This window comes from Puntigrus tetrazona, chromosome 3, assembly GCF_018831695.1.
Source record: "Puntigrus tetrazona isolate hp1 chromosome 3, ASM1883169v1, whole genome shotgun sequence".
Lineage (NCBI taxonomy): Eukaryota > Metazoa > Chordata > Actinopteri > Cypriniformes > Cyprinidae > Puntigrus > Puntigrus tetrazona.
The window spans coordinates 891,354-906,270 of record NC_056701.1 but is presented as its reverse complement, the minus strand read 5'-3'; the positions used below and the strand labels follow the sequence as shown (position 1 = coordinate 906,270).

At 39.0% G+C, this 14,917-nt stretch overlaps 2 protein-coding genes across 2 annotated transcripts; both read left to right on the top strand.

Annotated features, from left to right (window-relative positions):
• Positions 1 to 6,958: 6,958 nt before the first annotated feature.
• LOC122332393 (zinc finger protein 135-like) lies at positions 6,959 to 10,426 on the top strand. Its single transcript, XM_043229697.1, has 3 exons — positions 6,959 to 7,274; positions 8,379 to 8,931; positions 10,123 to 10,426. The coding sequence occupies exons 1-3, from the start codon at positions 7,139 to 7,141 to the stop codon at positions 10,424 to 10,426; spliced, it is 993 nt and encodes a 330-aa protein (XP_043085632.1). The 5' UTR covers positions 6,959 to 7,138.
• Positions 10,427 to 12,611: 2,185 nt separating this feature from the next.
• LOC122332344 (gastrula zinc finger protein XlCGF8.2DB-like) lies at positions 12,612 to 14,562 on the top strand. Its single transcript, XM_043229665.1, has 2 exons — positions 12,612 to 13,055; positions 13,889 to 14,562. Exons 1-2 carry the CDS (start codon positions 12,797 to 12,799, stop codon positions 14,560 to 14,562), a joined length of 933 nt encoding a protein of 310 aa, XP_043085600.1. The 5' UTR covers positions 12,612 to 12,796.
• The last annotated feature ends 355 nt before the right edge of the window (positions 14,563 to 14,917 follow it).

The following is a 14,917-nucleotide window of genomic DNA, read 5'->3' as shown; positions in this document are numbered from 1 at the left end:
TCTAGTCTGGATACAAACTGTGAAAACAGATTGAGAAAGAAACAGGACTAATATTAGCGTAGATGCTATTCTTTTTACGATGTCACAAGTACATCGTATTTTAGGAGTAGTGTTCCCGGTTCCAGCAAATCTAAGTAATGCAGCCTAAAAATCCTTTAACGGATTTGAATAATAAAAGGTGTGTTGGTGTGTTATGTGTAGGCTAAGTTAAAAAGATGTGTCTTTAATCTAGATTTAAACTGGCAGAGTGTGTCTGCTTCCCGAACAGAGTTAGGAGATTGTTCCAGAGTTTAGGTGCTAAATAGGAAAATGATCTGCCGCCTGCAGTTGATTTTGATATTCTAGGTATTATCAAATGGCCAGAGTTTTGAGAACGCAGCGGACGTGCAGGACTATAATGTGATAAGAGCTCGCCAAGTATTGAGGAGCTAAACCATTCAGGGCTTTATAGGTAATTAATAGGATTTTAAAATCTATTCGATGTTTGATAGGAGCCAGTGCAGTGTTGACAGAACTGGGCTAATGTGATCATACTTCCTAGTTCTAGTAAGGACTCTGGCTGCTGCGTTTTGGACTAGCTGAAGTTTGTTTATTAAGCGTGCAGAACAACCACCCAATAAAGCATTGCAATAATCTAACCTTGAGGTCATAAACGCATGAATTAATATTTCTGCATTAGAGGTTGAAAGCATAGGTCGTAATTTAGATATATTTTTAAGATGGAAAAACGCAGTTTTACAGATGCTAGAAACATGATTTTCAAAGGAAAGATTGCGGTCAAACAGCACACCTAGGTTCCTAACTGATGATGAAGAATTAACAGAGCAGCCATCAAGTGATAGGCTGTGTTCTAGATTATTATATGTGGGGTTTTAGGTCCAATTATTAGCACCTCTGTTTTTTCAGAATTTAACATTAAGAAGTTACTCATCATCCAGCTTTTATATCGACTATGCATTCTGTTAGATTCTCAATTTGGTGTGTATCACCAGGCTGCGCTGAAATATAGAGCTGAGTATCATCAGCATAGCAGTGAAAGCTAACACCATGACTCCTGATAATATCTCCCAGAGGTAACATGTAAAGGTTGAAAAGTAACGGTCCTAGCACTGAGCCTTGAGGAACTCCATATTTCACTTTTGATCGATATGATACCTCCTCATTTAATGCCACAAACTGATAGCGGTCAGATAGATATGATGTAAACCATGCTAAGGCGCTTCCTCTAATGCCAACATAGTTTTCTAGTCTATCCAAGAGAATGTTGTGATCGATAGTATCGAATGCTGCGCTAAGATCTAATAGCACTATATAACGAGATAAAACCACGATCAGATGATAGAAGCAGGTCATTAGTAACTCTAATGAGAGCAGTCTCAGTACTATGGTACGGTCTAAAACCTGATTGGAAATCCTCACAGACACCATTTTTTTCTAAAAAGGAATACAGTTGTGAGGATACTACCTTTCTAGTATCTTTGACAGAAAAGGAGATTAGAGATTGGTCTGTAATTTACTAAGTCTTTGGGATCAAGATGTGGTTTCTTAATGAGAGGTTTAACTACAGCCAGTTTAAAGGTTTTGGGAACATATCCTAATGACAATGATGAATTAATAATGTTCAAAATAGGATCTATGACTTCTGGAAGCAGATCTTTTAATAGTTTAGATGGAATAGGGTCTAACATACATGTTGCTGGTTTAGATGATTTAACAAGTTTGTACAAGTCTTCTTCTCCTATAATAGAGAAAGAGTGTAATTTTTCCTTAGGGGATCTAAAGCTCATTATCTGATGTGAAACTGTAGTTGACGGCTGCATAGTTACAATTTTATCTCTGATGGTATCAATCTTAGAAGTAAAGAAATTCATGAACTCATTGCAGCTATACTCTTGGGGCATATTAGCACCTGCTGATGCTTTATTTTTGTTAATTTAGTCACTGTACTGAATAAATACCGGGGTTGTGTTTGTTTTCTTCTAAAAGGGATGAAAAATAATCAGATCTTGCTATTTTTAATGCTTTTCTGTATGACAGCATACTCTCCCGCCAGGCAATACGGAATACTTCTAATTTGGTTTTTTCCACCTGCGCTCCATTTTCCGGGCTGCTCTCTTTAGGGTGCGTGTGTTGTCATTATACCATGGAGTCAGATTGTTTTCTTTTATCTTTTTTAAGTGCAAAGGAGCAACTGTATCTAAAGTGCTAGAAAAAAGAGAGTGCATAGTTTCTGTTACATCATCAAGTTTTTGCATCGTATTGGATGAACTAAGGAATTGAGATAAGTCAGGAAGGTTATTTAGAAAGCTTTCTTTTGTGGTGGAAGTGATGGTTCTACCATACTTGTAATAAGGTGCAGAGTTTACAGGTTTAACTATACAGAGTTCACACAAGACTAGATAGTGATCTGAAATGTCATCACTTTGCTGCAGTACTTCAACCATTTTAACATCTATTCCATGTGACAGTATTAGATCTAGAGTATGATTTTGACAATGAGTAGGTCCAGAGACGTGTTGTCTAACCCCAATGGAGTTTAAAATGTCTAAGAAAGCTGATCCTAATGAGTCTTTTCATTATCAACATGGATATTAAAATCGCCAACAATTAAGACTTTATCTGCGCCAGTACTAACTCAGTTAGAAAATCAGCAAATTCTTTAATGAAATCTGTGCTGTGTCCTGGTGGCCTGTATACAGTAGCCAGTACAAACATGACAGAAGATTTATCACTAGCACATGATTCTGTAGATAATGTTATATGCAGCACCAAAACTTCAAATGAGTTATATTTAAAGCCTGCCCTCTGAGAAGTACTAAGAATATTGTTATAAATTGTAGCAACACCTCCCCTCTACCTTTTAAACGTGGCTCATTTTATAGAAATAATTTTGGGGGTAGATTCATTTAGAGTAATATAATCATCTGGTTTTAGCCAGGTTTCTGTCAAACAAAGCAAATCTAGCTTCTGATCATTGATCAAATCATATACATAAAGTGCTTTTGTGGAAAGTGATCTAATATTTAGCTTGAGCCAAGTTTTATCGTTTGCTTATTTGAATTATAGGTAGTTTTAATTTGTTGGACATTAATTAAATTATTGCTTTTGATTAGGTTTGGACGTTCTCTGCATATTCTAATTCGGGGAACAGACACAGTCTCTATAGTGTGATATCTAGGTGAAAGAGTCTCTATGTGCTGAGAATTAACTGCCTTCTGTGACGTGAGGCAGCTAGCAGACGGTCGGTTTAGCCGGTCTGTCTGCTTCCTGACCTGGGCACTAGTTGGTCATGTTGGAGCTATAAGACTATATGCCATATTTCTAGATAGAAGAGCGGCACCACCCCAAGAGGGGTGAAGACCATCTCTTTTCAACAGGTCAGGTCTGCCCCAGAAACTCATCCAATTGTCTATAAAGCCTATGTTGTTCTCTGCGGGCACCACTTAGACATCCAGCCATTGAGACCCAGCAGTCTGCTGTGAATCTCATCACCCCGGTAAGCAGGGAGGGGACCAGAGCAGATTACGTTGTCCGACATCGTGCTTGCAAATTCACACACCTCTTTAATATTATTTTTAGTGATCTCCGACTGGCGAAGTCGAACATCATTAGCGCCCGACGTGAATAACAATCTTACGAAATTTACGTTTAGCATTAGCCAGCACTTTTAAATTTGACAAGATGTCAGACGCTCTGGCTCTCGGTAAGCATTGGACTATGGTGGCTGGTGTCTCTATTTTCACGTTCCGCATACAATAGAATCGCCAATTACTAGGGCACTTTGATCAGGTTTCTCAGTGGGTGCGTCACTGAGTGGGGAGAACCTGTTTGATGTTCTGATCGGAACGGATGAGCGGTGTTTTGACCCGCGACTAGCCCGCCTCACGGTCACCCAATTGCCCTGCTGCACGGCTCTGAAGCTGGAACCGAACAATGTACATGATTCACTGTACTAGTCGCATCCAAAGCAGTATCTACAGCCCTCGCATTCTTACTGTCCTCAATTAAAGTTTGGATACGTGTCTCTAATTCTAAAACCTTCTCTGTCAGCCTAGCTATTTCCCTGCATTTATCACACGTGAATCCCTGATCGCTAACAGAGAAGGACAAGCTATACATGTGACAGACAGTGCAAGTGACGATGCAGGAGAAGCCATTTACTCACCGTGAAGGATTCACTTACCACTCTTGTTTTGATGAGCTTGTGAAAATGGAGCGAACGAGCGCGAGGAACAAATGAACAGGAGCGGGGAAAAAAAGCCCACAATCGCGCAAAACGCGGGTGGGAGCGAAAGTGAATCGGCTAACGAGTACTAACTCATCGCCGAGTTTTAGATTAAAGCGAACGAACTAACAGCAGTCTAATTAGTTAGATTAATTTAATAGTATCAACGATATGTACACAGTTAAATTATATTTGATCGTTAGAGAAGAGGTGATAAATTGAAAAGCGAAGCTACACGCAGCTACAAACAAACCAACCTCTCAGCAGACAGGAGCAATCGAGCCTCAGCAGACAGGAGCAATCGATCGAGTTTTTTCATCTATCTATCTATTTTTCATCATGACATAACTCGTAGTGACTGACAGACAAGGAACGGCTTGTTTACGTATGTAACCCTCTTTCCCTGATGGAAGGAACAAAGACGTTCCCTTGTCACAACCTCAAACCATCGCTGAGAGCTGAGACATGGTTTCAGCTCCTCAGCAATCTGATGATTGGTTACACCTGTAACCTATTTATACCCATGTGATGGGGAGGGGCTCAGGATTAGTTAACTACTTGCCAAATTTCCTTGGCACTTTCTCTTATCAGAGCTAATAAGGGCTCCAAGCAAGACTCCAGTCTGTCATTACGACATAACCTATCTGTTTCCTCCATCAGGGAATGTGGGTTACGTACATAACCTAGATGTTCTTCAGCTCAGACATCATGCTGTGATAATTATATTAAAACAGTGACTGTGCTGTTGATTCAGGTTCACTGTGATGATAAAGTGACTTACACTTCCATCGGAGGAGTTCAGGAAAACTGCAGTCAGCACAAATAATACAAATACATATACATATACATAAAACACATATTATATAATTGATTGCTAATTGTTTTGTTCAGTGCCATTATAAATGTTTTCAGTGTTTTTTACATGTTCTAGTAGTAACCAAGCTTGTGGTTTTTGGTTATTCTACTCAGTTTGTCATATTTTTGTAACTGTATGCATTTGTCTTTATTATTAATTCAGGCTCTGCAGAGTTTTACTTTCTTCAATTCAATATTTGTCATCACAGTGTGTCTTTAGTTTGGGGTCATCAAACTCTGTCCTGGAGGGCTGGTGTCCTGCAGAGTTTAGTTTCATTGTACCTCAAATTACCTGCCTGGAAGGTTAAAGTCTACCTAGTAAGATCTTGTTGAGCTGCTTCAGGTGTGTTTGATTAGGGTTGAAGCTGAACTCTGCTGAACTCCAGGCCTCCAGGATCGTTTCTGGTGCTGCTTTAGGGCCTCTAGTAATCCAGAAATAGTAATGTGATAAAGTCTATATCTGAATCCCTTTCATGCAATGCCGTTTTGAAAAACCAACAGAAAGTATGATGATTAGCTGAACATGGATAGAAAAACTTGGGATTTCCAAATTCATATCATTCTGATGGGCACTAAGTTTTCTGAACAACTCTTGTTCTGAGCGGTTAATTAAGTGTCATTTTGCACTAATTATGAGAATAAGATGAGTTTATATGACAGCAATAATAATTTGGTGTTTCACCTGCTCGACTGTTTTGTGTTTGTAATGTGTTTTATTTGTCAATAATAAAAAAATTCAAACATGTATGTATGGTGAAATACATTTTCTAGCATGTCAAGATAAATCTTTTCATTACTGGATCTGTCGGTTTTTCTGAGAATCAGTTGATTAATAAACGTGTTTGAGTTCACTCTCTGTGTGAGTGGACTGATGGAGAGTAGTAGTAGCTGCAACAGTACTGTGTTACTGAATCTATGAAAACTTTCAATACATAAATAAGCAAATACGATACTGCAAAAATACGATACCTCTGGAGGCATAGTTCTATCCCCTGTCTGAGTTTGTCTTAAGATTCTTGACCCCGGAACATGTGCTTTTAATAAATGTCTGACTCACTCACTCTGCATTTGGGTCTCTTCCTGTTAACCATGACGTTTTCTGGGTACTTTAATAGACCTTTACTTTAATAGTGGTGAAAATAATAGTGTGTGTGATGATATGAATATACTTAGAATTCAACAAAAGTCCAGTGCTTGAAAAAAAGAGCCAGTTTTATTTATTTATTTTTTACTCTGTGTCATGATCTCAGTCCATGGACCTCCATTCACTCATCACATTGACTGTTGTATTTCACTCCAGATTTAAATTCCCATCAACTGCTGAATTGATGACACACACACACACACACACACACACACACACACACACACACACACACACACACACACACACACACACACCCACCCCTGATTGCACTCATCACACACTATTATCTTAGAAAAATAAACAGTTAAATAAACTGAATACTTTGAGTATACTTTGTAGAAAGAGACTTGGTAGACTGGATGAAACTGAAACAGATTTAAAGCAGTCTTCAAATAAACTCAGGACGCTCTACAAACCTCAAACTGTACTTATCAGGACAGACGCTCAGTAGAGCCATGATGATCGCTGGAAACACCACAGCCCATGGTCACGGTATCTTCAAGGAACACCTCACAATGTTAAAATTATAAGTGTTTTTGAACTGGGGTCGTGCCCTCATATACCAACGTCTTTGTAAATAAAGAAAAAGCAAAACAATACAGAGCACTATGTAAGTAATTTCCACCCTATTATTTTCCTCCTCGCTCCTCTTCAGTCTCCAGTCCAGCGGGTGGGGCTAAAACACTCGCGTAAGTTTGCCAAACACCCTTAAACCTCAGAAGAAGATTAGTTTCACCCTTCTCTGTGTTGTGATTCCGGCTTCATGTAAACGGATAGAAATTTAGTTTCTGTAAACAGAAATACAGTTTTTGAATCATGCCCTTAAATAGGTAATATCATCCTCATAGTTGTGACTAAGTGTTGAATCAAGCAGGAATATCTGGAGGAGAATCATCTGAACTGCTGTGAAGATGGTGTTTGTTAAAGAAGAGAGTAAAGAGAACATGATTGAACCAGAAACATGGAGAATAAAACAAGAAGAACCAGAAACATGGAGAATAAAACAAGAAGAACCAGAAACCTGTAGAATAAAACACGAGGAACAAGGTTGGTGTTTATTCTTCATTCATATTTGTGGTACACACGAAGCGGGTCTGAGGGGTTTGGGGTTCTGGAGAAGTTCTGACATGGTAACAGCTAACAAAATGATGTAAATGTTACCTTATGCCGATTTTCGACGTTGTTATTATTACCCCCATCGTTGAACTGTCCATACAGAAACTGTGACAAAAGGACACGAACGGTAAAATACACTCAGATTATTCATTTAAAAAAACTGGATAAATAGCGAAATCTGAATGAAAGATGTTCCGTGCTCAGTATCATTAAATGGATCTGTTATAACCTAATTAATATTTGCTAGCATACATTTCAGCTCATTAAGGAGGGATGATCACAGAGGTATACATATGAACAAATGTACCTAAAATAGACTGTGGATTATGTTGCTTAATAACTTTTTTTGGTATAACGGACGAAAAACAGAGAAATGTCGGACGCGTCCATGGTAACTGTGACGTCCGTAAGCTAGCTAACCGTTACTTTAAAAACCGTTTTTTGTTTTGTTTTGTTTATTAAACTTTGTTTTATACTTTTTTTAAGGATAAAAACTTTTTAAAATTGTATTCAAGAAATGTAAATAAAGCAATTAATCAGAGTTAGATATTTTTATATATTGTAGTGTTTGTAATGTTATTGTAATGAAATGTAGCGTTATAGTGAGATTATTAAAACTTTAAAAAGGAAGCAGCTTTAAATTAAGTTTACACTCCATCGGTGCCTGATTAATAAAACGGTAATGATTAATGAATTTATAAAATCATATTTTATTGTTGTTCGATTTAGCATTATTAGATTTACACGTATTAGACCTACCATAGCTTATTTTACTTTTTATTTTCTCTGAATCTTGTAGTGTCTGTGAATCGGACCGAAACGTTGCTTGTGATTATAACTATAAATTTTAATATTTAACAAGTACTAATAATGTGGGATTGCATTTTTAAAAATAGATTTTCCTATCATTTTTTCCCATTTGTGTTGACTGAAAACGAATAATTCTGAAGATCAATGCACCTTATTCATATATAGTTTTTGGGACGTATAAGTCCACAGTTATATCATGTTTCATGTTCGTTTTTACTTTTTCAGACTTGTTTGAAGTTAATGAAGAACTGAGTGAATTTGAGGAGAAATGTCATGTTAATAGTGGAAAAAAACCCAAACAGAAAAGTGTAAGGAAAAGAAGAGGCGATAAATCTTTCACCTGCACTCAGTGCGGAAAGAGTTTCACTCGCAAAACAAGTCTCGAGCTTCACATGAGAGTTCATACCGGAGAGAAACCGTTCGCTTGTGATCAGTGCGGGATGACTTTCACGTACTCCTCGAACCTTAAGAAACACACGAACACTCACATTGGAGAGAAGCTGTACTCATGCGATCAATGCAGCAAAACGTTCTCAAGTGCTTCGGCCCTGAAGCGGCACCTGAAGATTCACTCAAGGGACACGCCGAATTCATGTTGCCTGTGTGGAAAGAGTTTTTCACTTCTTTGCAGCTCGAAAACGGATGGGATGGGAAACGTACGGATGGGAAAACACACCTCATCCTCCCTCACTCTCAGCACTGGAGCCCCTCAGGGTTGTGTTCTGAGCCCCCTGCTGTACTCGCTGTACACACATGACTGTGTGGCCACTACAAACTCCACCACCATCATTAAATTTGCTGACGACACTGTCGTGGTGGGCCTGATCTCCAACAACGATGAGATGGCCTACCTTCAGGAGATCAACAACCTGGAGAGATGGTGTCAGGAGAACAATCTGCTCCTGAACGTCAGCAAAACAAAGGAGTTAATAGTGGACTTCAGCACGAAGCAGGTGCGCTCTTACCATCCCATCATGATCGACGGGACCCCAGTGGAGAGAGTGGACAGTTTCCGGTACCTGGGTGTTCACATCATGCAGGACCTGTCTTGGTCCTGTCACATCAACACCCTGGTGAAGAAGGCCCGGCAGCGTCTATACCATCTGAGGCGCTTAAGGGACTTCAGACTCCCATCTCAGGTGCTCAGGAACTTTTACACCTGCACCATCGAGAGTGTCCTGACAGGAAACATCACCTCCTGGTTTGGAAACAGCACCATGCAGGACAGGCGAGCCCTTCAGAAGGTGGTGCGGTCAGCTGAGCTCCCTGTGCTGCAGCACATCTACAACAAGCGGTGCTGTACCAGGGCCAGGAAGATCGTGGAAGACCTCAGCCATCCCAACAATGGACTCTTTTCTCTGATGCGTTCAGGAAAGCGCTTTCGTTCCTGAAGGCAAACACAGAGAGAATGAGGAGGAGCTTCTTCCCGCAGGCCATTGGAGTCTGAACCAGAGAACACCCAGCACCTAATCACCGGGATTCCCATGTTTACCCTCTTTCCCCAGATACTCACCACTTACTTTGGACAATTGCACTAGCCACTTTGCACTGGACATTCGCAGAGACACTTTACATTTACACTTTATATTTTTATATTCTACACTTATTTACACTTTTTTTATTTTTAAACTTTGCACACTTTTTATACATTTTTATACATATATTTTATATTTATATATATTTAAATTCTGTTTTCTGTTTCTATTTTGATGCTGGACGGTTATAAAAACATTTCACTGCATGTCGTACCATGTATGTATGTGTATGTGACAAATAAAATTTGAATTTGAATTTGAATTTGAATTTGAATTTGAATTTGAAAACCCACCAGAAAATATACACCGGTGAGGGAGAGTACGTGAGTGCGTGCTTTGAGTGCGGAAAGACGTTTTCTTCAGCAAACTGTTTAAAAGTTCGTCAGAGGATTCATACCATCAAGAACCCTTTCAAGTGTTTACACTGTGACAAGAGATTCAGTGATTAAATCGCATCTGAGAACGCATGAGAGGACCCACACCGGAGAGAAACCTTACGAGTGTTCACACTGCGAGAAGAGATTCAGTCATTCAGCAACTCTGAAAACACACGAGAGGATCCACACCGGAGAGAAACCCTATGAGTGTTCAAACTGTGACAAGAGATTCAGTCAGTCAACGCATCTGAAAACACACGAGAGGATCCACACCGGAGAGAAGCCTTATAAGTGTTCACACTGCAGCAAGAGATTCAGTCATTCAGGGGTCCTGAATAGACATGAGAGGATTCACACTTGAGAGAAACCGTCTCGAAGCTCTGCATGTCAGAAGTGTTTCGCTGTTTTATCTGGTCAAACATCTCAGTAAGTAGTGATCTTCAGCTCTTTCAGGTCTATGGCTGCGTCTTCACCAAAGGAGAAGAAAGAAGAAAGCCATATACACCTAGGATGGCTTCGGGTATAATATGGGGTGATTTTCATTTTTTGGGTGAACTATTACATTTACATTTACATTTAGTCATTTAGCAGACACTTTTATCCAAAGCGACGTACAAATGAGGTAGACAATAGAAGCAATTAATGTGAACAAAAGGGCAGTAGTGCATAAGTGCTCTTGAGTGGGGTCTTGTCTTACCTAACGCAGACACAAGGCTTTTTTTTTTTTTTTTTTTAAACAAAAGGATAGGAAGGAGCAGGAGAAGAAGAGAGTGCTATCGATGTTGGGTCAAGTGTAAGCGAAAAAGATGAGTTTTGAGTTGGTTTTTGAAGACTGCTAGTGACTCTGCTGCCCTAGTGGCAACGGGCAGATCGTTCCACCAGCGAGGAACAGACCAGGTGAAGGTGCGCAAGAGTGATTTTGCACCTTTTTGTGAAGGCACTGCAAGACGCCTTTCGTTTGCAGAGCGTAGGCACCTGGAGGGAACATATGATTCAATTAGTGAGTGTAAAATGAGGGAGGCGGAGCCTGTGATTGTCCTGTAGGCCAGCATCAGGGATCTGAATTTGATGCGGGCATCTATAGGAAGCCAGTGTAAACTAATGAAATGTAAACTAATGAAGATTACTTTAAGACTATTACTATTACTTTAAGCCTAGTCTTAGACTAAAATAATTCAGCTGAAAAAAGGTTGCAGTGACTGATCTTGAAACATGCCAGTGTTTTAAACCACTTTAGATTCACCCCTGTGTATGAAACCGGGCCATCGTGTTCTGTGAGGGTAGAAGTGTGTGATTTGTTGCTAATAAAACATTTAACTTAAGCTCTGTTCCTGTGTTTTTTTTTGGTTTCAGTGTCCCAATGTATACAGTTTAATGCTAGGGATTGCAAAGCTTTTTATACCTTTTATCAACTGATAAAATAATTCTTTATTTTCATTAGTTGTTTTACTCTTTTCAAGAATGGATGCACAACCTAATACGTTTGTAGGTCAGCATCAACAACGTAGAAGCCCTGAATCTTCACAGACCTGTGGACATACGCTGAGCGCAGGGTTGGAAAATAAAAGTACTGTTACTTTAATTAAAAATTGCAAAAGTAGAAGTAAAGTTACCGGTCTGAGAAGTAAAAGTATCATAAAGTTGTACTGTATTTGAATGCAGACGAATAATATAATAATAATTAAATGGCAAATATTATTTTTTATGTTTGATAAACAAGAAATGTCTGGTACATCATCAGCTGCTGATTTAATATCTACCAGGCTTGTTGTCTGCGCATTTTAACCAATATGATTACATGATGAACATATGATTTTTTTTAATGAAGAGACCATCGTGAACCAGCATTCTAAAGATGCTGCTAAAAATGATAGAAACCATCAGAAATTCTAATGTTTTTGTGTGTTTTTTGGTTGATATTGCATTGGCAGACACATGGTGGAGGTGTGAATTACAATATGGCCTTTTGCCAACATTACTAGAAAAGTCTAGTAAAGTAGAAAACCCCAGCAGTTCATAGAAATTCAATTCAGTCTTGAGGTATACCTAATGGGTTTAAAGCAAGACATGAAGTTTGATTTGAATTGATATTTATTTGAATTACACAAAATAAAAATACACAATGAAACATTATTAATACACATTACAGTTAGCATAAAGGAGGAGTTATTAGGATCAATGCTGCTCCAGAGGGAGTACTTAGTAAAAAAAACAATGGATAAATCTTGAAACAAATGAAATGAAAGCTATATAATCAAAAATAGATAATCAAGTATAGGACTGGTTTGCTCAAGTTTGGATCACAGGCAGCATTAGGAAAATTAGGTATGTTTTTCGAATTATTATTGTTTTTTAACATGAGTAACTGGTTATCTTTTTCTGAATACTTACTTGGAGTCTTTGGATATAGATACTGCAAACTTCGGCGCCCTTTTCCTGTATTATTTCCCGCCTCGCTTCTCCTCAGTCTCCAGTCCTGCAGGTGGCGCTAAAACACATGCGTTTGTTTGAAGAACACCATTAAACCTCAGAATAAGAAGATTAGTTTCACCGCGCTCTCTGCTGTGTTGTCGGGATGCTGCTTTTATACTAAATGTTAGCAATGTTTATTTTGTAAACGGAGAAATACAGTGTTTTAATCATTCCAATAAACGTTATCATACTCCTCCATAGTTTCCAGCTTGCTTTAAATCTTAGTCACGAGTACAATGAACTGAGATCTGCTGTGAAGATGATGTTTTTTAAAGAGGAGAGTGAAGAGAACATGAGAGAAACAGAAACATGGAGAATAAAACACGAGGAACCAGAAACATGGAAAATTAAACACGAAGAACCAGAAACATGGAGAATAAAACATGAGGAATCTGAAACCTGGAAAATTAAATACGAGGAACCAGAAACATGGAAAATAAAACACGAAGAATCAGAAACATGGAGATTAAAACCAGAGGAACCAGAAGCATGGAGAATAAAACATGGGGAACCAGGGGGTTGGTGTTTTTCATTCATCTAATGACCATTTGTGGTTCGTCCACAGATCCTTTATGTAGAAATAATATCTTAGTTGCCTTTAAAAAGTACAAATTCTGCCCGAAACACAATCGAAAATGTGATGGGTTTTAAGGTTATACGTAGAATTGTTTAGTTAATGGTTCTTAGTTGTATTGTAATGGAAACCAAATTCTGTGGTGGTTTCTATTGGGCTTCTTTTTTTATCGTGTATTTTTTAAGCAGGGTTAAATGCATGTTCTAAAGTTCAAAGTGAATGTCTCAGAAGAGCATTATTTAATTGTTTTATTTGCAGCAGCTTTGCAAACAGACTTTTACTGTTAGATATGACCCTGACAGCACAGGAGTCTGCCGGCTCCAAGCCGGTCTTTTCACGTCACACTCACGGGGACTTGCACTTCATATTTATTGTTGTTTGCATTTTGTGTTTTTGCACTGATTATGTCTTTGCACTGTTTGCACACTGGGGTTTGCACTCTACTTCCTTGCTGTTTGCACTAGTCTGCACACGTTGCACTTTTTATGTGGCCAAGACATTGCCTTAGCTCAGTATGTGAGTTTTTTTCTGTTGTGCGTGACTTTATGTAGCACCAGGAGAAACAGTGTCTCATTTCACTATGTACTGCACAGCTATATGTAGTTGAAATGACAATAAAAGCCACTTGACTTGATGTATTTATGTCTTGCCAAACGAGGATCTTTTAACCTGAGTGAGTGTATTAGAGAAATAAAACAAATGTGCACTGCAGCACACACAAAGTTATGAATCTATATTATCTCATCGATTTGAATCTTTTCAATGATTTCGTTTTAGGCCTGATGAAAGTGAAAGAAGAGAGTCAAGATCTGAATGAGGTGGAGGAGGAACATCAGGACCAGAAAGATCATGAAGACACTGGAGAAACATCAGTGAGATGCAGCATTCAGATTGAAGTCAAAAGACCTTTCGGCTGCTCTCAGTGCGAGAAGTCTTTCACACGGAAAACAAACCTTGAGAAACACATGATGTTTCATGCTGGAATAAGGCCTTTCAGCTGCTCAGAGTGTGGAAAAACCTTCAAACAGAAAGAACACCTTAGGAAACACATGAGGATTCATACCGGGGAGAAGTATTTCAGCTGCTCTCAGTGCGGAAACACTTTCATCTGTAACAAAAGCCTTAAGGATCACATGTTAATTCACGCTGGGATAAAGCCTTTCAGCTGCTCTCAGTGTGGGAAGAGTTTCACGCAGAAAGGACAACTTAATAATCATCTGGTAACTCACTCTTCAGAAAAACCTTTCAGCTGCTCTCAGTGCGGGAAGAGTTTCATACGTAAAGCAGGCCTTGAGAATCACATGTTAATTCATAATGGAATAAAACCGTTCGGCTGCTCTCAGTGTGGGAAGAGTTTCACACAGAAAGTACACCTTGAGAATCATCTGGTAACTCACTCTTCGGAAAAAACCCTTCAGCTGCTCCCGGTGCGGAAACACTTTCACACGTAAAACAAATCTTAAGACTCACATGTTAATTCACGCCGGGATAAAGCCTTTCACCTGCTCTGAGTGCGGGAAGAGTTTCATCTGTAAAAGACTCCTCAGGAATCACGTGTTAATTCATACTGAATTAAAGCCGTTCAGCTGCTCTCAGTGCGGAAACACTTTCAAATATAAAGGAAGCCTTGTGAAACACATGAGAATTCATAGCGAGGGAAAGCCTTTCGTCTGCTCTCAGTGCGGAAAAGCCTTCACGTGTAACAAAAACCTGAAGAATCACATGTTAATTCACGCCGGGATAAAGCCTTTCAGCTGCTCTGAGTGCGGGAAGAGTTTTAGAGAGAAAGTACACCTTGAGAATCAT

Excerpts from the sequence above, each read along its gene's own strand:
- LOC122332393 (XM_043229697.1), top strand. The coding sequence starts at position 7,139 with ATGGTGTTTGTTAAAGAAGAGAGTAAAGAGAACATGATTGAACCAGAA. Across the intron at positions 7,275-8,378 it reads AATAAAACACGAGGAACAAG|ACTTGTTTGAAGTTAATGAA; the intron begins GTTGGTGTTTAT and ends TTACTTTTTCAG. Across the intron at positions 8,932-10,122 it reads TGTGTGGCCACTACAAACTC|AGATTCAGTGATTAAATCGC; the intron begins CACCACCATCAT and ends CACTGTGACAAG.
- LOC122332344 (XM_043229665.1), top strand. The coding sequence starts at position 12,797 with ATGATGTTTTTTAAAGAGGAGAGTGAAGAGAACATGAGAGAAACAGAA. Across the intron at positions 13,056-13,888 it reads AAAACATGGGGAACCAGGGG|GCCTGATGAAAGTGAAAGAA; the intron begins GTTGGTGTTTTT and ends ATTTCGTTTTAG.